The following is a 22,583-nucleotide window of genomic DNA, read 5'->3' on the forward strand; positions in this document are numbered from 1 at the left end:
ATCTGAGCATGACCAACAAACCAGTGATTACAGTTGGAAGAGACCAAAGCAAGAAATGTGTGTGTGGGGGTGTGGCAGGAATAAACGGGGTGGGGGGGGTGGGGGGCTACCAACTGCAACAGTACTCTGAGGACAACATGACATGGGGTCAAGAAAATAGAACACTTTGTTGGGGCCCTGTCGGAGCAGAACCAACCAACCAGCAAGAACAGCTAGAAGAGACCAAAGCAAGAAGAGAGGGGGGAGGAATAGAAGGGGGGCTACCAACTGAGACACTCCTCTGAGGACAACTTGTTCTAGGAGCAAGAAAACAGGAGGCTTTGTTCAGGCCTATCTGAGCAGGACCAAGTAACCAGCAGGAACAGTTGGAAGAGAGAAAAGTCGGAAGTGTGTGTGGCGGGGCGGCAGGAATAATAGGGGGGACGGGCCCAGGCTCTTCTGCAGCAGGTGTGGGGACTTCATGGAGATCCGCAGGGCCCATCCCGCCCCGGGGAGAGGAGATCAGCCTGGGCCGCGGGTGCCGGGGTACGTGTAGAGGGTGGCCGCAGGCCCCGTCCACTCAACTGTGCCTCGGGGATCTGAGGAAGCTGAGGACCTTGGGGTGAGGGACAGGATCCTAGGTCAGGAAACGGCAGGGACACAGGACGGGGCCACGGTGTCCAGGTGGGGGTCAGAGGGAGGACTGAGGGACTCGGGCCCCCAGGACAGAGGGGACGCCCCAAAGTTCAAGACTTCAGGCCTTCTGAGAAGGGCCCTTGGGAGGCATGGGGACTCGCGGAGGAGAGTCGGGCCAGACTTCCGCAGCCGGGTCTCAGAGACACCGGAGGAGGCGCAGGGGGCGGGGGGTGGCTGGGACACCTCAGGTGGGCAGAGGGCAGGGCCCGTGTCCCGGGGCGATTCCTAATGAGGAACAGAGGGACCTGCAGGCAAAGGAACCTGGACCCCACAACAGAGTCAGTCCGCGCAGGCCCCTGGGAGGGATGGGGACACTGGGCGAGGCTGGACTTGGGCATCCGGGTCTCGGATCACCTGGACGGGGGAGTGGGGGTCGGATGGGTGAGCTGGGGAGAACCGAGGACCCGCTGTCTGTTGGGAGCAGCCGCTCCGGTGGGCAGAGGGGAGGAGGGCCCAGGTGCTGTCAGGAGACCAGGTCCACCCCAGCCCAGAGCTACGAAGTCAGTCCGTGCCGCAGGCCCGGGGAGCCCCTGCATCGGGCGGCCAGAGGTGGCCGGCGCCCAGTCACTGAGCCTGGGCGGTGCATCCCAGAGACCTTCAGACCGCGGTCTGAGGGGCACGAGTTCCCATCGTCAGTGGCCACGCACACAGGCCGTCCCCGGGGTGCAGGAGGCCACGGAGGGAACACCGAGGGAGGGACTCTGGCCCCCAGAACGCAGGCCCCGGCCCGGAAGGCGACCCCTAGCGGCAGCCGAGGGAAGCCCCTAGTGGGAATGAGGCCCCGCGGGGTGTCTGGACTTCCGCATCCGGGTCTCAAGAGACTGGCGGGGCGGGGCGGGGCGAGGGGGCCTGGGCCTCGGCGTCGGCGTCGCGTCGGCGTCGGCGTCTTCCAGCCGCGCCTCGAATCCAGTCAGGCGCGGGAAGGGCGCAGAGCCTCGTGGGCTTCGAGGTGAGGCCCAGAGGGAGGAGCGAGGGGGCCGGGACCCAGAGGGGAATGAGTCCGGCGGTGGGGGCGGCGGTGGAGGCCGCAGGGCGGCGCGACCACGACGACTGTGACCAGGGCGTGAGGCGTGGGCGGACTCGGGCTCTGGGTCCCAGCCCGACTGAGAGCTGGTTGCGCGCGAGGAGCCGGCGTCAGGCGGCAGAGCCCGAGGCCCAGGCCGCCCAGGGAGTCCGGATGGGGACGAGAGGATAGGGCTGAGGGACCCCCAAGGAAGCCACGTGAGCCCCCCGCCATCGGCCCCGGGCCTCCCCGGACTTGGTCGCCTCGTGCGACGCCAGCCGCCTTGGCCCGGACCTCGCCGGGCCGTGAGGGTTGTGGTGGGAGGCAGCGGGCCCGGGGCTCCCCGGGAGAGCCCTGCGGGAGGACGGCCGGAGGCCCCTTGGACCCCAGCCCCGGGGCCGCCCTCGGAAAGCCGCCCCCGCGGTGGGTCTGGGCGAGGGGAGGGCCTTGGTGTGCGGGGCTGGACCCCGGTCAGCCGAGGCAGGATCCCGGGCCCTGGCCGGGGTGCAGGGGAGAGAGGAGGCGCTGCCTCGCAGCCCAGGACACCTGCCTAGGGCCCAGGCCTGCCCTGCCGCTCGGGTCCGCTCTGGCTGTCAGCGGAGGCCCAGAAGGGGCAGGCCCAGGCTGGATGGGGGGTGGGGGGGTGGGGGCTCCCGGGGCGGGGCCGCCCAGAGTCCTGGCCAGAATCTCCTGGCCGCAGTGGGGGGGTGGGGGCCCGGGACGATGCTCGCGGTCTGCACCCACCCTGAGACCCTGAGGCGCCCCCTCCCTCCCCCCCTCCCTCCCTCTTCCAGGGGCTCTGCGAGCTCTGCAGTTGAGGCCTTGGTCTGAGGCAGGAGTCCTGAGGTCACAGAGCAGAGGAGGCGCGGCCGCGTGCCAGTCGGTTGTCCAGGCGAGGTGCGTGCCCCGCGCGTGGGGCCGGGGGCTCGCCCATCCCACCCCAGAGGGGACCCCTCGGCCCCCAACCCCCACGCGGCCCCGCTCTCAGGCCTGGGAGCTCGGGGTCTGGGTGGGCTGGGCCTCCCCCTGAGGAGCCACCCCTCTTCTGTCTTCAGGGTCTGGCGACCATCATGCCCCTGGGTGAGAGCAGTGTGTTCTGCAAGCTGAAGGAGGAGCCAAGAGAGGTCCCGCTGCCATGGGATGCACCGCTGCCAGAGCCTGAGGACAGGGAGGTGGAGGAGGTGGAGTTGAAGAAGGAGGAGGTGGAGTTGAAGAAGGAGGAGGTGGAGGAGGTGGAGGAGGTGGATTTGGAGGAGGAGGACGAGGTGGATTTGGAGGAGGAGGACGAGGTGGAGGAGGTGGAGTTGAAGGAGGAGAAGGCGGAGGAGGAGGAGGTGGAAGAAGTGGATTTGGAGGTGGAGGTTGAGGTGGAGGAGGTGGAGTCGGAGGAAGAGGAGTTGGAAGAGGAGGAGTTGGAGTTGGAGGTGGAGGAGGTGGAGTCGGAGGAAGAGGAGGAGTTGGAGGAGGAGAAAGCAGAGGAGGAGGAGGAGGGGGGATACCCATCTCCCTCCTCCTCCTCCTCCTCCTCTCCTTCCTCCCTGTCCTCCTCCTGCTCTGTCCTCATTCTGGTCCCCCTGGAGGAGGGGTCTGCTGCTGCCGGGTCCCCGATTCCTCCCCAGAGCCCTCGGAGCTCCTGCCCCTCCCCCAGTGCCATGGCAGGCGCTTCGGGGAGCCAGTCCCACCAGGGCTCCAGCAGCCCCGATGAGGAGGGGTCGAGCACCTGGGGGGCCCCGGCAGGGGCCCAGGCCTCGCTCCCAGATGCGCTCTGCGTGAAGGTGGCCGGCCTGGTGCTGCTTCTGCTCCTCAAGTATCGCACCAAGCAGCCGACCACACGGGCGGAGATGCTGGCGGCGGTTAGCCAAGATGACCAGGACCGCTTCCCCGTGATCTTCCGCCGAGCCTGCGAGTATCTGCAGCTGGTCTTTGGAGTCGACGTGAAGGAAGTGGACCCCCGCGAGCGCTCCTACGTCCTGGTCAGCATCCTGGGCCTCAGCTGCGATGGGACGCCGAGTGGTAGGGACGGCATGCCCAAGACCAGCCTCCTGGTGCTGGTCCTATGGGTGATCCTCCTGGAGGACGACCGTGCCCCTGAGGAGGCGGTGTGGGAAGCGCTGGGGGTCATGGGGGTGTATGCCGGCAGGGAGCACGTATTCTATGGGGAGCCCAGGGAGCTGCTGACCGAAGTCTGGGTGCAGGAAGGGTACCTGGAGTACCGGCAGGTGCCCGGCAGCGAGCCCGCACGCTACGAGTTCCTGTGGGGTCCCAGGGCCCACGCAGAAACCAGCGGCGTGCAAGTGCTGCAGCACATCCTGGCGGTCAACAGCAGGCAGCCCGGGTCTCCGTGTCTGTCCGAAGACGCTGTGAGCCATGAGGAAGAGCGGGCCTGAGCCCGAGGGGCAGCCGGGCCCGTTCCCACCTGGGGTCGAGCAGCTTCTCCTGCGGGACACGCAGCCAGGCCACTTCTCCCCTGCGAGTGCGAGCAGAGCGGGCGCTGGGCGTTGTGAGTAGTGGAGGGCCAGGGCGGCTTGGGGGAAAGCGGGGCCAAGCGCACGTTTGGGTGGGTTCTTGTTCTCTGTCTACGTGGCCTCGGAAATCGATCTTTGTTTCCTCGAGGAAGTTTTCAGATGTCGTTCCTTGTCATAGAAGGTTTCGTGAGCTTCGGGCTCAGTGTGGGAGCGGCACCCACGCCACAGGTGTTCAAGAGTCAGAGTTGTGCCGTTTGGTGCAACGAGCTGGGAACCCTTCCGTCCTCGTTCGGGATCCAGAAGGGAATCGCGGTGCCTGGGCTGGGCACAGACAGGGATGTCTTGCAAACGTGAAGACCCTGGCAGTAAACGGATGGTTTCAGGACATGGAGAAATAAAAGATGTTCGTTCTTGCTTCTTGTCCCTTGTCATCTGTCATTCTGGACAAGGGACATAGAGATGTGTGCCTGCCTTTGCTTGGGTCTCCAAGAAAGGAGGAGACACTCGATCTGAGCAGAGGTCCCCAGCTCACTGGGACATTTGTGGCCGGACATTCGCTGAGCTCTGCTCACGCTCGGAAGGGCCCTGTGTTGGCAGTGAGGACACTAGGAGAGGCAGGACACGTCCCACCCATAGGTGACTGTCTAGCAGCGACAGTCCCAGTGGGAAGGCAGGGAAGGGTCCCCTAAGAGGAGCAGAACAAATCAAAGGAGGGTGAGGCAGTGTGGCTCCAGGGGGAGCCCTACAATGGAGACATCCTGAGCCAGGCTGGCTTGGTGTCTCTGGTCAGTGTGATGCCTTCTGTGCAGCTGATCACAATGAAACTGGATGTTGACAGTGGCCAGGCCCACAGATGGTGTCCCTTAGGGGTGTGAGCAAAATCTCAAGTAGATAATTGCTCTGAGAAGTTCCTTTTGGATCATGGACAAACCAAAGAAATCTCCTCCTGGGTCAGGAAGTGAAAGTGTCCTGCACTCTTGTCCCGGTGTAGTTGAGCACAGTGCACGGACTAGGTGTTTTCTACCCATCATCTGCAAGGATTTCTGGAGAAATGCAATAATATTCCTCTAAAGTCGAGCCCAGAAGGCTCTAGACGGACACTGTTGTTCCTGGCCATGGAAAACCAGAACCAAGTGCATTATAAAGATGTTTTCATTTGATTATCTTCAGTGTCCTTAGACAGCTGCAAGCCAGATCTAGGTTTTGGTGTGGGAGAAATGAATGAAAGTAGTGGTTTGGATGGAAGAGCATGTGGAAGGAGGGAGGAAGTTGGTCTTTGATTCAAATTCTAGCAGCTTTCTGCTGTATCCAGCTGGGACGACTCCCCCACGCCTACATTCCACACATATTCTCATATATCCCACGTATATCCCCTATTTAGAAAATGGACTGTGGGGACCCTGGGCGGCTCAGTCGGTTAAGCATCTGATGACAGCTCAGAGCCTGGAGCCTGCTTCAGTTTCTGTGTCTCCTTCCTCTCTGTCCCTCCCCTGCTCGTGCTCTGTCCCTCTCTCTCAAAAATAAATAAAACATGTTTTAAAAATTAAAAAAAGAAAATGGACTGAGTTTTATTTATGAAGCACCCTCTTTGGCTTATTAGCTGTTCCATGTTCTGTTGAGCTGCATATTCTCTAGCATGACCTGGAAAACAAAAAATATCCCAGAGGAGAGAGTAGAAGGGTCTGGGATCAAAACAACATTAGAAACAACTGCCATTCATCACAGTTCCGATATGTGCCCGGCACAGTGCGAGGTGCTTTCCATACATCACATACATCCCTGCAGTCCTGCAAGATGGGGCTTATGAAACCCACTTACTTCACAGATGAAGAACCTGAGTCCCACAGGGCTTGGTCGTTTTCCCAGGATCACACGGCTAGTAAGTGACAGGGCAGAAACCGGACCCCTGGTCTGAATTCATGGAGAGCCCACGCTGTTCCCACCCACCCCAGCCTGTGGCCGACCGTCTGACTCCTACGTTTCTCTTCTCGCTCCCATGGTGTTTCCCAGGTGACATAAAGTAGGACCCCGAGGCCCAGGTAGTAAAAACAGGCCTAAGGAAGAAAGGTGACAAGAAGAGTCAAACACAACTTGGGGATTTTCCGAGTCTTGTCCAGAGCAGACTCTGTTAGGTGCCGCCGTTTCTTTCCAGTCCCAACACTTTCCCCCATGACAGCCCCTGGTCTTCCCACATGTGCCCTCCTGTCCAACTCTGGAACCTGGCCTGCTGGCCAGCTCATCGCCACCGCCTCCTCTCCTGGCTGCACAAGGGCTTCATGCCCTCCCATGACACAGAGCATGCCTCCTCCCTGCCCAGGTTCCCTGGCTCTCCTGGAGCTTACCCTCCCACCCCTCTGACAGCTAAAGCCCTTTTGATGGGAAGCGGGACGTGGACTGTGACCTTAAGACATCTGTTCATCCCTCCCCAGGGAGTCTTCCATACACTCTCTGTTTTCCCAATGGGCTGTGAGGAATGTCTCATTGCACCTATAACCTACAGGGACTTGGGGATTAACCCCGATGTTACACAGCGGATATTTGAAGCCACCCCGGTGTTTGCAGTAGGACTTCAATGATTTTCTTATTTGAAGCTGGGAACGGAACACATATTCAGATGAAGGAGCTGATTTAGGTGGTCAGATAGTAATGCTTCATCACAAGTGGTAGATGAGCAAACATCCACTGAAGTCAAATTCCTAAAATCCCTGGAATGCTCCTGGGTGGTAAAAAATGGTTCCTCGGTGGACATATTAGGCCAAATTGAACCAGAAAGAAAGAACCATCCTCCCACTGCCTCTTGTCTGGTACCTGCCCCACGGAAAAGCCCTGGCGGCCAGTGAGCCTAATGGCACCTGTGCAGGTAAGGCGTTCAGGCAAGTTTAGTCACGTGGAGGGTAGCAGAGACTCACAGGTTCAGACTTTACCCATGTTTCAAAAAGAAGGAGGAAATCCTCGCCTATTGTGATTACAGATGGCAATGCAGGGATTTTCTGCAGGCAATGCAGAAAAGTACTATTGAGTGAAGAAGGTGAACACTTCCTGCTGAGAGGTACAGGATCCTCTTAACATCAGATGTGGTTCTCTATTTGAAAGTATCTGTCATGTGGTAGGCACTTGAAAATTCAAAGAAAACCAAGGCAAATCTCACCTCAGATTACTCCTCCGAGCAATAAAGTCGGTTGTCCTAACAAATTATGATAGTTGCCTTTGGTTGAGCACCTACTGTGTAGCGATATGTGGGAGAAATTTCAATGCTCATCCATACCTTGTCTTTGCTTTCCTTCCTGGACACAGGGGACCCTGCATTTCCAGTCCACTTGTAGTTGGGAAGGGTCACGTGATGACCTTTGCCACGGAGACGTGAGCAGAAGCATCGTTCGTCACATCCAGGCATCTCAGAGCCAGTATGTCAGTATGTCAGTATGTCAGCTCCTTGCTGTCTCCCTTGATTCACCATGGCCACCCCATGTTGAGATAGGGGAGCCACAAGATGAAAGCAACCTGGCTCTCCAGGGTCTAGGAAAAGCGGAGGGCCCCTGCCAAACTGTATCAGAATTTACGTGCACCAGCATGCACTTTTGTTGTGCTAGCCCTTCAAGTGTCAGGGTTTGTCTGTTGCATCAGTTAGCAGTTACTTTGACATGGCTGCTTTTCTGTTGTTAGACTTACATGGAAATTTCAAGTACAAAGGTAGTAGTGCATATCTTCCCGCTTCCAAAAAACTCTAAAAATACAGGTAAGTCACAACGTTCCCTTTTCAAAGATCTTCCACAGTTCAGCCTTCTCCTCAGAAGTCCCCACGACTAACAATCTAGTGTGTGTTATTTAAAGGTGACTACGGTTTTCAATAGTATGCTGTCAGAATATATCGTTTTTCTTCAACGTAATAGGTAAGAGTGGACATATTGTTCTGCCACTAGCTTTTGTTACTTAATAAAATGGACGCAGGATATTCCCGTGACAGCACATATAGATCCACCTCACTTTTGAAACTACTCCCTGGAGTGTTAAAGTATGTATATACCACAATTAATAACATAAACATTTTTTTTTTCCTGGTGGAGATGTAAGTGGTTTTCTCTGTGTCCTATGATTAATGAACTGAAAACAACATCTTTGAATACGAATGGCTGGGTAAACATTAGAAAACATTGTTTTCTAATGACATATACATACTAACATAGACATCGGGTTAAAGTGGAAAGGGTGTGGACAGTTTAACATTTTATAAATACGTCTGAAATTTTATTCCAAAAATGCTATACAGATCTGTATTCTCATAAAAATTGCAAATGATTTGAGATTGTGCAATACCAACAAGATATTTCCCCTTTACTTTGAGAAAGAAGGATTTGGCCAGAGTGACCAGGAGCCGGGGGAGGGAACCAGACAGGACACCCTCAGCTAGTGAGGGGCATTGAGAACATCCAGCGGAAAGCGATTGCCACAGTCCATGAGAGAAAAGGAGTACAAAACAAAGTCCAGGGAACCCCCAGGCAGGCTGGCAGTTGGGGCTCTGACTCTAGAGTCTAGCTTAGGGGCAAAGGGGCCAGAAGGAGAGAAGGTGGGGAGGTAGAGGGACCTGGGACAAAGAACATGAACAGGCTGGGGAAATCTCTGAATCATTATCACTAGCTGGAAGTTTCAGGGTGGTCTGACAGGGCAGGTCTATTGGATGAATGGACCAGCACCATGCCAGACACCCCGCTGCCTTAGAGTCCCCCTACCTCTGTCAGGAAGAGTACACTTGGCTCCCTGCGTCATTCAGGTGAGCGACATCTCTGGATTACTCTAGCATTATAGCATTATCTAGTGCATCCTTGCCAGGGTCCTGGGGCTGGAAGCTGTCAGGATGCCTGCTGGAGGCTGGGGACTTTCCCTCTGGGTGCAGTGCAACCCCACATAAAGGGCGGGGCTATGTGAGTGAGGGGTTAGTGAGCCGAGGAATGATGGCTGAGAAGGGCCAGGAACATCCAAGAGCAGTGGAAGGAAGTGTGCAGTGGCAAGGAGGGCGAAATCAGAAGGAGAAAGCCCTGGGACTAATCATCTCAGACTCTGCAGATAAAGGGCTGGGCATGGACACACTTGAACGTTGTCCAAATGGTGTCCCTGGCTCGGACTGCCTTCCAGGGCTTCTGAGGCCTTGGCATAGAAGGAGCGGATGTCCTGTGGCCATGATGACTGGCCTGTGTTGCCATCAGATTCTGTCTGGGATACAGGACTGGCCCAAGGTGCAGATGTTTGCAAGGTGGATGGAAAAGCTGTAAAGATGGCACTTTTTCTTGTTCAACTGATGAGGAGGTGTGGGCCCCAATGCAGGACAAGGAACATGAATGGGCTGGGGAAACCTTGTGACAGACCGACCACGTTTCCTCGGAAGGAAGGAACTATTCCCATAGTTTCCCATGGGAATTCTGAAGTTACATGAGCAGTTGGAGAACTATGGGTTTCATCTATGGAAGTGGAAGGCTCAGGCAGGGGGCAGGCTCCACCTTTTGAGTTGATGAATGGCCCCCTCTATCAACTGGATATATATACATATATATCAATGTATACATATGTTTCATATATACATGTATACTTTTTTTAAAGGAAACATGGAAAAATTCCTCTGATAGGTGGATTTCTGGTTGAGTACAGGCATAATATATGCCTTTTGGGTTACTTTTTTATACTCTGCTCCTGGCATCCTTGTCAAGGCTGAGCATGCATCCACCAATACTCAACACTTACCTCTGCTAACCTTGTTTCAGGCAGCTGGCAGCTCTGCAGTAACTAAAGTTACTCATGACACAGAGCAAGCAGCTAGGGGCAACTTTGAGCCCAGGAGGCTAGGATTCCATGAATCCATCCTATATGTCCTGTATCTCACTGGAAAATCTCCTTGATGCGTTCTGTATCTAACTGGTAGACTATGGTTGTCAAAATTTTAGGTGAAACCTTTGACTGCAACTGAAACCTTCCACACAAATCCACTCCACAAATGTGAGCAAGGTAGAGTAGTGTGGTGGAAATGAGGACTATGAACCCAGTCCTATCCACTCAGCACCCTTTCTTCCCCCTTAGGGCAGTGGGTCCTGTCACCCAGCCACAGAACACTAGGCTTCCCTACCCTTCCCCAGCCCAGCTGGGAATGTTCTGTGCTAGAAGACTATTTCTCAGGAATAGACTTCCTTATGTTCCTGCACAGGTGTATAGATGTGGACTACGTTCTGTCCAATACACTGAAAGCTAGTTTTGATGCCTGGCTTTCCAGCACTGCCAACAACTTGTGGCCTCCCAACCTCTGCATCCCCAGCACACCTAACTATCCCCTTTCTTGTTTACCTAAGTCCTCATTGACCACTATCCTGAACTAGATACACATAAGGCACACACTTCCTCCTACGTACCCATGTTTCTCCATTCTCAGCACAGGAGTGGTTATTCTCCCTCCAATCCAGCACCCCTCTTAGGATTTTGCACAGGCTCTTTTCTCCTGCTGACACCAATCCCTGTCTCTATCTTCCCAGGTCTGGGTCTGCTTCAGACTCTCCTCTGGGAAAGAGGTCCCTCCCTTGACTTGGTAGCCTGTCAGCACCATAAGCCCTCTCTATCTTTTCACTTGTGCTTCCTTCTTTTGAAATTATTATTAAATCATGTTCGAATGTCCTCAACAAGAATGGGGAGTTTGGTTTATTTTGCTTTTACCTGTTGTCTCTGTTCACAACGGGGCACACAGTCCCCCTGACTGGTGTTCAGATTCTCTACTCTCAACAAAAATCTGTTAGAGCTGTGTAATTTAATTCCTTTTAAGAACACAGGGAAGTGGTTCCTATAAGAGTTCTTTATTCTATACAGAACAAAGAAGCAAATTTTGGATCTGGGGCTCACAGCAGCCCTTTCAGCCACATTGTGTTCACATTTAAATGATGAGCTCAGTTTAAATGCCTGTTATATGTGTACTTGCCTGGTCACTGTGCTAGGCTTTTGGTACAAAAAGTAAAACAACTGACCATACCCCCTGGATCTCAGAATAGTTAAACACATAAAAACCAACAGTATACTACCATTTCTCTCCTTTTAGTCTTTCCTCTGTGGTTGGCATACAATTTTACTGCTGCATGTTAAAACTCCACCATACACTGTTATTAAAACAGTCAATTATCTCTCAAAGACATTTACATAAATAAGAAAATCATCTTTATGTTTACCCATGAAGTTTCAATTCCTGATACTCGTCATTCTTTTGTGTAGATTTAAATTTCTCTGCCATCTCTTGCTGACTGCCCAGCGGAGTTTAACATTTCTTTTAAACATTCTTTAACATTTCTTGTAGTGAATGTCTCTTAATGATTAGTCTTTAAGGTTTTGTATTTCTGAACCTTTATCTCACCATTGTTTTTCCAATATATTTTTACTGCATATAGAATTCTAGGTTGACAGTTTAAATTTTATTACATTAAATACATTGTTCCACTCTCCTCTTGCTTTCATTGTTTTTAAAGACATATTATGACCATTTAGATTTATTCACAGAATACAAAGTAGTTTTAATTTTAGAAAATCTATTAATCAAGATATTCAGACTTATTAATATGTTCTGTTCATTATAAGACAAAAGGAGAAAATAACATGAATGTCTCAACAAATGAAGAAAATATTGATAAAATTCAATAATTGCTCATAAAAATATTTGCAGAGTAATAATGGGAGGGGATATTTTTGTATTTATTTTTTACTTTTTTAAAATATAAATTCAAGTTAGCTAACATATACTGTAGTATTGGATTCAGGAGTAGAATTTAGTGATTCATCACTTACATATAACACCCAGTGTCCAGCCCAATAAGTGCCCTCCTTAATACCCGTCACCCATTTAGCCCATCCCCCCCCAATCTCCCCTCTAGAAACCCCCAGTTTTTTCTCTATATTTAAGTGTCTCTTATAGTTTGCCTCCCTCTCTGTTTTTATCTTATTTTTCCTTACCTTATCCCATGTTCATCTGTTGTGTTTCTTAAATTCCACATATGAATGAAATCATATATTTGTCTTTCTTCGACTGACTTATTTCACTTAGCATAATATGCTCTGTTCCATCCATGTTGTTGTGAATGGTGAAGTTTCATTCTTATTAATCACTGAGTAATATTCCATTGTATATTTATATCACATCTTTATACATTCATCAGTCGATGGATGCTTGGGCTCTTTCCATAATTTGGCTTTTGTTTATAGTAAGTACTACTATAAACATTGGGGTGCAAATACCCCATTGGAATCTGCATTTTTGTATCCTTTGGATAAATACCTAGTACTGCAATTGCTGGGTCATAGGGTAGTTCTAGTTTTAATTTTTTTGAGGAACCTCCATACTGTTTTCCAGACTGGTTGCACCAGTTTGTGTCCCCACCAACAGTGCAAAAGTGTTCTCCATTCTCCATATCCTCACCAACATCTGTTGTTTCCTGCATTGTTAATGTTAGCCATTCTGGCAGGTGTGAGGTGATATCTCATTGTATTTTGATTAGTATTTCCTTGATGATGAGTGATGTTGAGCATCTTTTCATGTGTCTGTTAGCCATGTAGATGTCTTCTTTAGAAAAGTGTCTATTCATGTCTTCTCATTTCTTCAATGGATTATTTGGTTTTCTTGGGTATTGAGTTGGATAAGTTCTTTATAGATTTTGGATACTAACTCTTTATCAGATATTTCATTTGCAAATACCTTCTCCCATTCCATTGGTTACCTTTTAGTTTTGTTAATTGTTTCCTTTGCTGCCCAGAATAATTTTGTCTTGATGAGGCCCCAATAGTTCATGTTTGCTTTTGTTTCCTTTGCCTCCAGAGACATGTCTAGTAAGAAGTTGCAGCTGAAATCAAAAAGGTTGCTTCCTCTTTTCTCCTCTAGGATTTTGATGATTTCCTGTCTTACATGTAGGTCTTTCATCCATTTTTAATTAATTTATTTTTGTGTATGGTGTAAGAAAGTAGTCCAGTTTCATTCTTCTGCTTGTTTCTGTCCAGTTTTCCCAACACCACTTGTTGAAGAGACTGTCTTTCCTCCATTCAATATTCTTTCCTGCTTTATTGAAGATTAGCTAACTATATAGTTGTTGGTCCATTCCTGGGTTCTTTATTCTGTTACATTGATATATGTGTATGTTTGTGTGCACTACCATACTGTCTTAATGATTACAGCTTTGTAATATAGCTTGAAGTCCAAAATTGTGAGGCCTCCAGCTTTGGTTTTCTTTTTCAACATTACTTTGTCTATTCAGGGTCTTTTATGGTTCCATACAAATTTTAGGATTGTTCTTGCTCTGTAAAAATTTTCAATTTATTTCATAAGATTTCTATAGCTCTCAGTGTACAGACCTTTATCCCGTTGGTTATGTTTATTCCTAGGTATCTTATTGTTCTTGTTGCAATTGTAAATGGTATTAATTCCTTGATTTCTCTTTCTTCTGCTTCATTATTGGTGTATAGAAATGCAACTGATTAATGTACATTGATTTTATATCGTGCTGTTTTGTTGAATTCATACATTAGTTCTAACAGTTTTTTTGCTGGAATATTTTGGGTTCTCCATGTAGAGTATCATGTCACCTGTGAAGAGTGAAAGTTTGACTTCTTCTTTGCCAATTTATATGCCTTTTATTGCTTTTTGTTGTCTGATTGCTGAGGCTAGGACTTCCAGTACTATGTTGAACAACAGTAGTGAGAATGGACATCTCTGTTATGTTCCTGACCTGAAGGGGAAAGCTCTCAGTTTTTCTTCATTGAGGATGATATTAGTTGTGGGTCTTTCATATATGACCTTTATGATGTTGACGTATGTTCCTTCTATCCCTACATTCTTGAGGGTTTTTATCTAGAAAAAATGCTGTGTTATGTCAAATGTTTTTACTGCATCTGTTGAGAGGATCAGGTGATTCTTATCCTTTCTTTTATTAATGTGGTTTATGACGTTGATTGATTTGTGGATATTGAACCACCCCTGCAACTCAGGAATAAATCTCACTTGATGGTGGTGAACAATTATTTTAATGTATTTTTGGATTGGATTTGCTAGTATCTTGTTGAGACTTTTTGCATCCATGTTTATCAAGGAAATTGATCTGTAATTCTCTTTTTTTTAGTGGGATCTTTGCCTGCTTTTGGAATGCAAGTAATGCTGGCCTCATAGAAAGAGTATGGAAGTTTTCCTTCCATTTCTATTTTTGGAACATTTTCAAAAGAATAGGTATTAACTCTTCTTTACATGTTTGGTGGAATTCTCCTGGGAAGCCATCTGGCCCTGGACTCTTCTTTGGAGTTTTTTGATTACTGATTCAATTTCTTTGCTGGTTATGAGTCTGTTCAAGTTTTCTATTTCTTCCTGTTTCAATTTTGGTAGTTTGTATGTTTCTAGGAATTTATTCATTTCTTCAAGATTGCTCAATTTGTTAGCATATATTACCATATACTCATAATATTCTCTTATACGTATTTTTGTGGTGTTGGTTGTGATCTCTCCTCTTTCATTTGTGATTTTATTTATTTGAGTCCTCTCCTTTTTCTTTTTAATAAGTCTGGCTAGGGGTTTATCAATTTTGTTAATTCTTTCAAAGAGCCACCTCCTAGTTTGTTTACCTATTCTACTTTTTTCTCATTTCAATATTCTTGATTTATGCTCTAATCTTTATTATTCCTCTACTGTTTTTGGGCTTCATTTGCCGTTCTTTTTCCAGCTCCATTAGGTATAAGGTTAGGCTCTGCAATTGAGACATTTCTTCCTTCTTTAGGAAGGCCTGGATTGCAATATACTTCCCTCTTATGCCTGCCTTTGCTGCATCCCAAAGGTATTGGACTGTTGTGTTTTCATTTTCATTGGATTCCATGTACTTATTTATTTCCTCTTTAATTTCTTGGTTAACCCATTCATTCTTCAGTAGGATGTTCTTTAATATTCAAGTTCTTTAATAGTCAATACAAGTGTTTGTAATCTTTCCAAACTTTTTCTGGTGGTTGATTTCAACTTTCATAGCACTGTGGTGTGAAAATATGCATGGTATGATCTCAATCTGTTTATACTTGTTAAGGTCTGATTTGTGTCCCAGTATGTGACCTATCCTGGAGAATGTTCTGTGTGCACTCAAAAAGAATGTGTATTCTGCTGCTTTAGAATAGAATGTTCTGAATATATCTGTAAGTCCATCTGGTCCAGTGGGTCATTCAAAGCCATTGCATCCTTGTTGATTTTCTGCTTAGATGATCTGTACGTTGTTGTAAGTGGGGTATTAAAGCCACCTGCTATTATTGTGTTATTATCAATGAGTTTTTTTATGTTCGTGATTAATTGATTTACATATTTGGTTTCTTTCAACTTGGGGGCATAAATATTTGCAATTGGGGGCATAAATATTTGCAATTGTTAGATGTTCTTGGTGGAAAGACCCCTTAATTATGTTATAATGCCCTTCTTCATCTCTTGTTACAGTCTTTGTTATATATTTTTCCAGATTTATCCATTTTATTTTATTTTTATTTTTTTAATATGAAGCTTATTGTCAAATTGGTTTCCATACAACACCCAGTGCTCATCCCAACAGGTGCCCTCCTCAATACCCATCACCCACTTTCCCCTCCCTCCCACCCCCTCATCAACCTTCAGTTTATTCTCAGTTTTTAAGAGTCTTTTATGGTTTGGCTCCCCCCCTTTTAACTTTTTTTCCCCTTCCCTTTTTTTGATGTCAATTAACATATTAGACGGTTTTCCATCCACTCAGTTTGAATCTGCAGGTGTCTAAAATAGAGTCTTTTATAGGCAGCATATAGAAGGATCTTGTTTTTTTTTTATCTATTCTTATATCCTATGTCTTTTGATTAGAGCATTCACAGTGATTATTGAAAGATATGAACTTAGTGCCATTGTGTTGCCTGTAGAGTTGGTGTTTCTGTTGATGTCTCTGGTCTTCTGGTCTTTATTGCTTTGGTCTTGTTTTGCTTTGTTTTGTTTTTTCTCCAAAGTGTCCCCCTTAAAATTTCTTGCAAGAATCCTTAAGTTTTTGTTTGTCTGGGATACTCCTTATCTCTCTTTCTATTTGAATGACTCCTTCTATCTTGCTGGATAAATAATTCTTGGCTGCATATTTTTCCCATTCATCACATTGAATATACCCTGCCACTCCTTTCTGGCCTGCTAAGTTTCTTTGGAAAGATCTGCTGTGAACCTGATTTGTCGTCCCTTGTAGGTGAAGGACTTTTTTCCCTTGCTGATTTCATGATTCTTTCCTTATCTGTGTATTTTGTGAATTTGACTATAATATTGATATGCCTTGGTGATGATATTTTTTTTTAATTTAATGGGAGTTCTCTGTGCTTCTTGGATTTTGATGTGTGTGTCCTTCTCTAGATGAGAGAGACTTTTCAGCTATAATTTGTTAACACAAAACTTCTGCCCCCTTTTCTCTCTCTTCATCTTCTGAGATTCCTATAATACAAGTGTTATTCCTCTTTTATAACTCGTTGTTTTCTGTAAGTCTTGTATCATAATCTTTTGCCTTTGTTTCCCTCTTCTTTTCAGCTTCATTATTTTCCATAATTCTATCTTCTATATCACTAATTTTCTGCTCTTGTTTGTCCATCCTCACCATCATGGCATCCATTCAAGATTGCATCTTGGTTATAGCATTTTAAATTTCAGCCTGACTAGATTTTAGTTATTTTATCTCTGCAGAAAGGGTGTCTTCTATGTTTTTTTCAATCCCAGCTAGTATTCTTTTAATTGTGGTTTTAGATTCTAGTTCAGATATCTCACCTATATTTGTGTTGATAAAATCTCTGACCATCATTTATTCCTTTTCTTTCTTTTGAGGTGAATTCCTCCATCTTTCATTTTGGAGGAAGAAAAACATTAATAAAATAAAACTAAAAATTAAAAAAAGAACAAAAAATCAAACAAAGGAAGCTAGACTCTATGTATGTTTGGGTCTGCTTGTTAAGAGAAGCTTGATAGAAAAGAGAAAAAAGAGAAATGAAAAAAAAATCCAAGAAATTAACAATTAAAAAAATACTAAAATAGAATAAAAAATTTAGCTATTTCTGTATCCAAGAAAGAAAATAAAACAAAAGAAGGAAAAAAAACAATTTGAACACAAACAGAAGCAAATAAAATTAAAAACTAATGAACAAAGAAAAAGAAACCCAAATGAAGCTAAATCCAGTTTCCCCTATAACTGAAACTTTGCTGCACACTATGATCCATAGACTAAATGGGTGGAAGGGATTTGTGCTGGTCCTCTGGTGGAGGAGACTGCTGCTCTGTTTCTCAGGCTGACTTGCCCTACTAAAGATGTGCCTGGTGGGGCTTGGTGTAACAGCTCCATTCTCCACTTCATGGCACTTCTTAGCTCACTGGGGTCTATCAGTATAGGTGTGCTAGTAGGAAAATGGGCTCACCCTGCTCTCTAATCTTCAGATTGGGAATTTCGTGCCACCACAGATGTGCGAGCAATCTTCCCTCCTTTGTCTCAGGCTTCTGTCTACTCCCCACCTTTATCCTGTCTGTGTCCAAGCTGTCTGACTGCCAGGCAACACCTCCCTCCAGAGTTTTATCTCAGATGGGACTGTGTTTTAAAATCCCACACTTAAGAGACCCCTGGAGCTTGGACCCACACTGATCCTCTGGGGGAGGGTCTCACTGAACAATGAATGGCCAGGTACCAACTTGTCCCAGAAAACGTTTGTGTGACTACAAAGCATCAGAGGCTCAAAGTTTATGGTAAATTGCAACACACAGCTGGCACTAGGGTTTGCTACCCTCATTGGGTGTCTTTGTTCCTATACCAGTAAACATGGCAGCTATCTGAGACTTTTGCCTGCAGAGAGGCTGGATAGTCTCTACCAAATGCACTACAAAGAGGGGAACCACTTCTCCCTGTGTGACACAGGGACCCCTTAGACCATGCTGCACCCTCCTGGGTATTTGCCCTGCTTCCTCACCAGAGCACCACCAGGCACTGTGCTCTGAAACTTCTGACTGCCCTCCGCTGTTTATAAAATACTGGTGTTATTGAAATCCTCTTCTTTTTCCCCATTAATGGTTTTGGGTAACAGTTTCTTGTCCAGTCTCCTGTGAGTGTTTTTACTCTTTCTCTCTCTCCAGCTACTTTCAAGTGGAGTGCTTTTCTTGTGCAATCCCAATGCCCTGCACTCTCTCCCCCCTTCTCTTTCTCTCTCCTCTCTCCATGAAAATAGCTCCCCACTCTCCCTGGCATTGAAGCTTTCCTCCTCCCCAATTCGCCTCTCCACACTGCATACTTGCCAAGATCTTTTGCCCAATTATGCAGATTGTTGTGGTAATCCTCAAATCAACTTCCTAGGCATTTAAAATGGTTTGATGTTGATCTAGCTGTATTTCAGGGACGAGACAGCCTCTGGGTCCCCATACTGATGAAGGAGTGTGGGGCAAGTTGAGGGCAAAATACAGGCTGACACAATGCCACCCTCTGGTGGAATATATGTGATATTCCTCAGACACTCCTGACTACCCAAGAACAAAGGCTTAAGTGCTTGCCATGGTAATGTGGGAAACTAAGGCAAATGAAAAATTAAATTCCCTTACTGCCAGCAGCCCATTGACAAGTCTTTGAAACCGGTCATTCAGCTGCCTCAATGATGACACTTTGCTAGGGGCAAAAGAGAACCTTAGCTTAACATTATCCCAACCTTGAGGATCCTGTAAGTCTACTACCTTTATCTCAATTGCCCCAAGATATATGCTGGCAATGATACTCTAAACTTATGGATCCCCCATATACATCTGAAGGATGTCATGACTAGGGTTTTATTAAAGAGTAATAAGTGGAGTTTCCTTAGCAACAGCTAGCCCCTCAAAGTCTTGGAAACCTAGCTTCCAAAATACCTTAGAGACTTATTCTATCCCTGACCCTGTCCTAACCTGAGGGTATATAATCAGTTACCCATTACAATCTCAGTGCAGCTCTTCCTGCCCATGGGTACTGTCCCTGTGCTTTAATAAAATCACATTTTTGTACCAAAGACATTTTAAAGAATTCTTTCATGGCCATCAGCTCTGGACCCCATGAACCCCCCAACACCCCAAGGTTTCATCAATACTACTCTGCCATCTTAATTCCTCCTGGCTTGTTTTTATCGTTTTTGACAAGAAATATACACTTAGGCTTATAAGTTCCTCTGTAGTAAAGTGTCTTTTATCTCTGTGTATTTTTAATATTTTCTCCTTAGTACTAATTTTAAGTAATTTGATTATTATGGGCCATGGTATAGTTTTCTTCATCCTTCTTATTTCTGGCATTCTTTTAGCTTTTTGAATCTGTGGCTTTATATAGTTTTCATCCAATTTTGGTGGTTTTCATTCAAATATTTCTATCCTCCCATTTCACTCTCTTTTGGTGTCTCCAAATATATGCCTTCCCATTCACCAATGCTTTATTCATTGCCTCACAACTCACCAATGTTTTCAGCATTGTTTTCTCTCTGTGTGTTTCTGGAAAGTTTTATTGCTATATCCTCAAGTTCACTAAATCTTTCTTCTTACATCTCAAATCTACATTGACCCAAACTGGTATATTTTTTCAAATAAACGTTGTAGATTTTATATCTCAAAGTTTACTTGGGGTCTTTTTTTTTTTTGTATATTCCATGTCTGTATTTAACACGTTCAACCTTTCCTTTCATCTTTTGAACATTCAAAACACAGTTATATATAATACTGCTTCAATGTCCTTGTCTACTAACTCTATTATCTGTCTCATTTCTAGGTCAGTTTTGATTTATTTTTCTCCTCATTGTTGATCTTACTTTCTTTCTTCTTTGAATTGTTAATAATTTTAATTGTATGTCAGACATTTTGAATTTTACCTTGTTAAGTGCTGGATATTTTTTGTTTCTTTTTTTTATGCTTATTTATTTTTGAAAGAGGGAGTGTGAGTAGGGGAGAGAGAGGAGGACAGAGGGTCTGGAGTGGGCTCTGCACTGACAGCAGCAAGCCCTATGTTGGTCTGAAACTCATGAACGATGAGATCATGACCTGAGCTGAAGTCAGATGCTCAATGGGCCTGAGCCACCCAGACACCCCATTTTTGTGTTTCTATAAATAAATATTCATGAGCTTTATTCTGGGACACAAATTACTTAGAAACAGTATGCTCCTTTTGGGTCTTGCTTTAAAACTTTGTTAGTTGAGATAAAGGCAATGTTTAGACTATGGCTAGTATTTCTTCATTTCTAAGGCAAAACCATTCTGTGTATTCTTACTGAGCCCTATGAATTATGAGGTTTTCCACTCTGACAAATGGCAGCAAGAATACTTCCCAGACCTACGTAATCCCTAGAGATTTCTCTATGGAGCTTTCTACTCTCTGAAAATTTGTCTTGCAAGCTCTAGCCACCTAGCATCCCCAGACTGCCAGCTCCACCTCCTCAACTCAAGTAAATGGCCAAGCTTCTCCACTGTACTCTATGGTCTTCAATCTCTCTCTAGGCAATAAGCTTGGGCAATCATAGGACTCATCTCACTTGTTTTTCATCTCTCAGATAGCACTGTTGTCGTTTGCCTAATGTCAAATAAATTAAAAATCATTGTTTTGTGTATTTTGCCTTTTTGTTGTGGTTGTTTCAGGTAGCTGTGTAAATTTGGTCCCTGTTACTCCATCATGGCAGAATCAGAAATCTTATAATACAGATTTAAAACCTGAATTATCTGCATATGACATATGTCCCAGTATTTCAATTTAATCTAGATTGAAAGACTGAGACACATATATATGTTAATATAGACATACATACAAAGTGGGAGTATATACAACAAAATAGCAACAATGTTTTTCTCTTGCTTGTGGAAATATAACACATTTTTAATTCTCTTGTTTATGCCTTCAATTTTTCAAACACTTCTAAGGCACACAAAAATTACCGTTATCATAATAAAATACTGCAAATATTTTAAAATGTGATTTAGACCAAAAACAAACACTCATTATCTAGATGTTTCATTTGAATATTGATCAACCTCTTGCTGGATTCTTTCCAGCCCCTAGCTCACTTGCTGGTTATGTAACTATAAAGAAACTTTGAAATCCAATTAAGTAGGCTATGTGTGATCTTTTAATTTCTCTCAGACTTTCAAATCCAGTGCTTCACAGGTAAGGATATATATCATTTACCTAGTGCCTGGGTGGATCAGTCAGTTAAGCATCTGACTCTTGATTTTGGCTAGGTCATGATCTCATGGTTCATGAGATTGAAACCTGCATCCAGCTCTGCACTAACAGCGTGGAGCCTGCTTGGGATTCTCTCTCTCTCCCTCTCTCTCTGCCCATCTCCTACTCACACGTTATTTCTTAAAATAAATAAATCAACATTTTTTTTTAAAAAGAATCTATATCTTTTTAAAATACCATTTCTCTAGAAAAACTAGCGTATTATAAAAGGGAAATTATATTTAAGTGATATTCTCAATGACATGATATCAGATGTAATATCTATAGGCAGGATTGTATATAGGCAATATTGGCAGAAGTAATTACCACAATTACTTGCATTATTGAGTGCTGTTTATATGTCTCTTGTCAAAAGTCATTTATATGTCTCTTGTAACAGCCCATAACAAACTGTTATTTAAAAAGTTTTCTAGGGACGCCTGGGTGGCTCAGTTGGTTGGGTGCCTGACTTCAGCTCAGGTCATGATCTTGATGTCTGTGGGTTCAAGTCCTGTGTCGGGCTCTGTGCTGACAGCTCAGAGCCTGGAGCCTGCTTCAGAGTCTGTGTCTCCCTCTCTCTCTCTGCCTTTCCCCTGCTCGTGCTCTCTCTCTCTGTCTCTCAAAAATAAAGATTAAAAAAATAAAATGTTTTCTAGTCATTAATCCATTAATTCTGAGTCATGAGTGAAAATCTACTTTTTAAAAACGCCGATTTTCATAAGAATTATGCAGTATATTATAAAAGTAACCCATATTTTCTTTAACAATTATTCAATGCATAGCTTCTAAGTTAGCATATTATTATATTTTACAAATTGAACACCATATAATAAGAACAGTGATTCACGATTTTTATTAACACTATTGTACTGTAGATAATATGTGCTTTGTTGTTAGCTATATCTCACATACTCCTTTTCTGCATTGACGATTTTTCCATTTAGCTGTTTTCATTCATATCATGTCCTAACAAATTCATGAATGGTTTCTCTGATTTTGATATGATTCCATGTTATTCTTGTGCTTCAGGAATTTTCTTACTACTGCATCATTTGTTCTTTGTTCTTTTTAAAACTCATCAATCCCTGGGGCGCCTGGGTGGCGCACTCGGTTAAGCGTCCGACTTCAGCCCGGTCACGATCTCGCGGTCCGTGAGTTCGAGCCCCGCGTCAGGCTCTGGGCTGATGGCTCAGAGCCTGGAGCCTGCTTCCGATTCTGTGTCTCCCTCTCTCT

General features: G+C 45.8%; 1 protein-coding gene and 1 long non-coding RNA gene across 2 annotated transcripts; both read left to right on the plus strand.

The window, feature by feature from the left end:
- Positions 1 to 1,561: 1,561 nt before the first annotated feature.
- LOC125157760 (uncharacterized) lies at positions 1,562 to 2,880 on the plus strand. Its single transcript, XR_007149066.1, has 3 exons — positions 1,562 to 1,624; positions 2,473 to 2,575; positions 2,734 to 2,880. It is a non-coding gene; the product is annotated as an uncharacterized LOC125157760 (long non-coding RNA).
- A 261-nt stretch (positions 2,881 to 3,141) lies between these two features.
- Positions 3,142 to 4,558, plus strand: LOC125157759 (melanoma-associated antigen 9-like; the record flags this gene model as incomplete). Its single annotated transcript, XM_047844720.1, has 2 exons — positions 3,142 to 4,178; positions 4,296 to 4,558. A coding segment is annotated over one exon (924 nt), but the record flags the coding sequence as incomplete, so codon positions are not given.
- Between the last annotated feature and the right edge of the window lie 18,025 nt (positions 4,559 to 22,583).

Source organism: Prionailurus viverrinus, chromosome X (genome assembly GCF_022837055.1).
Source record: "Prionailurus viverrinus isolate Anna chromosome X, UM_Priviv_1.0, whole genome shotgun sequence".
Lineage (NCBI taxonomy): Eukaryota > Metazoa > Chordata > Mammalia > Carnivora > Felidae > Prionailurus > Prionailurus viverrinus.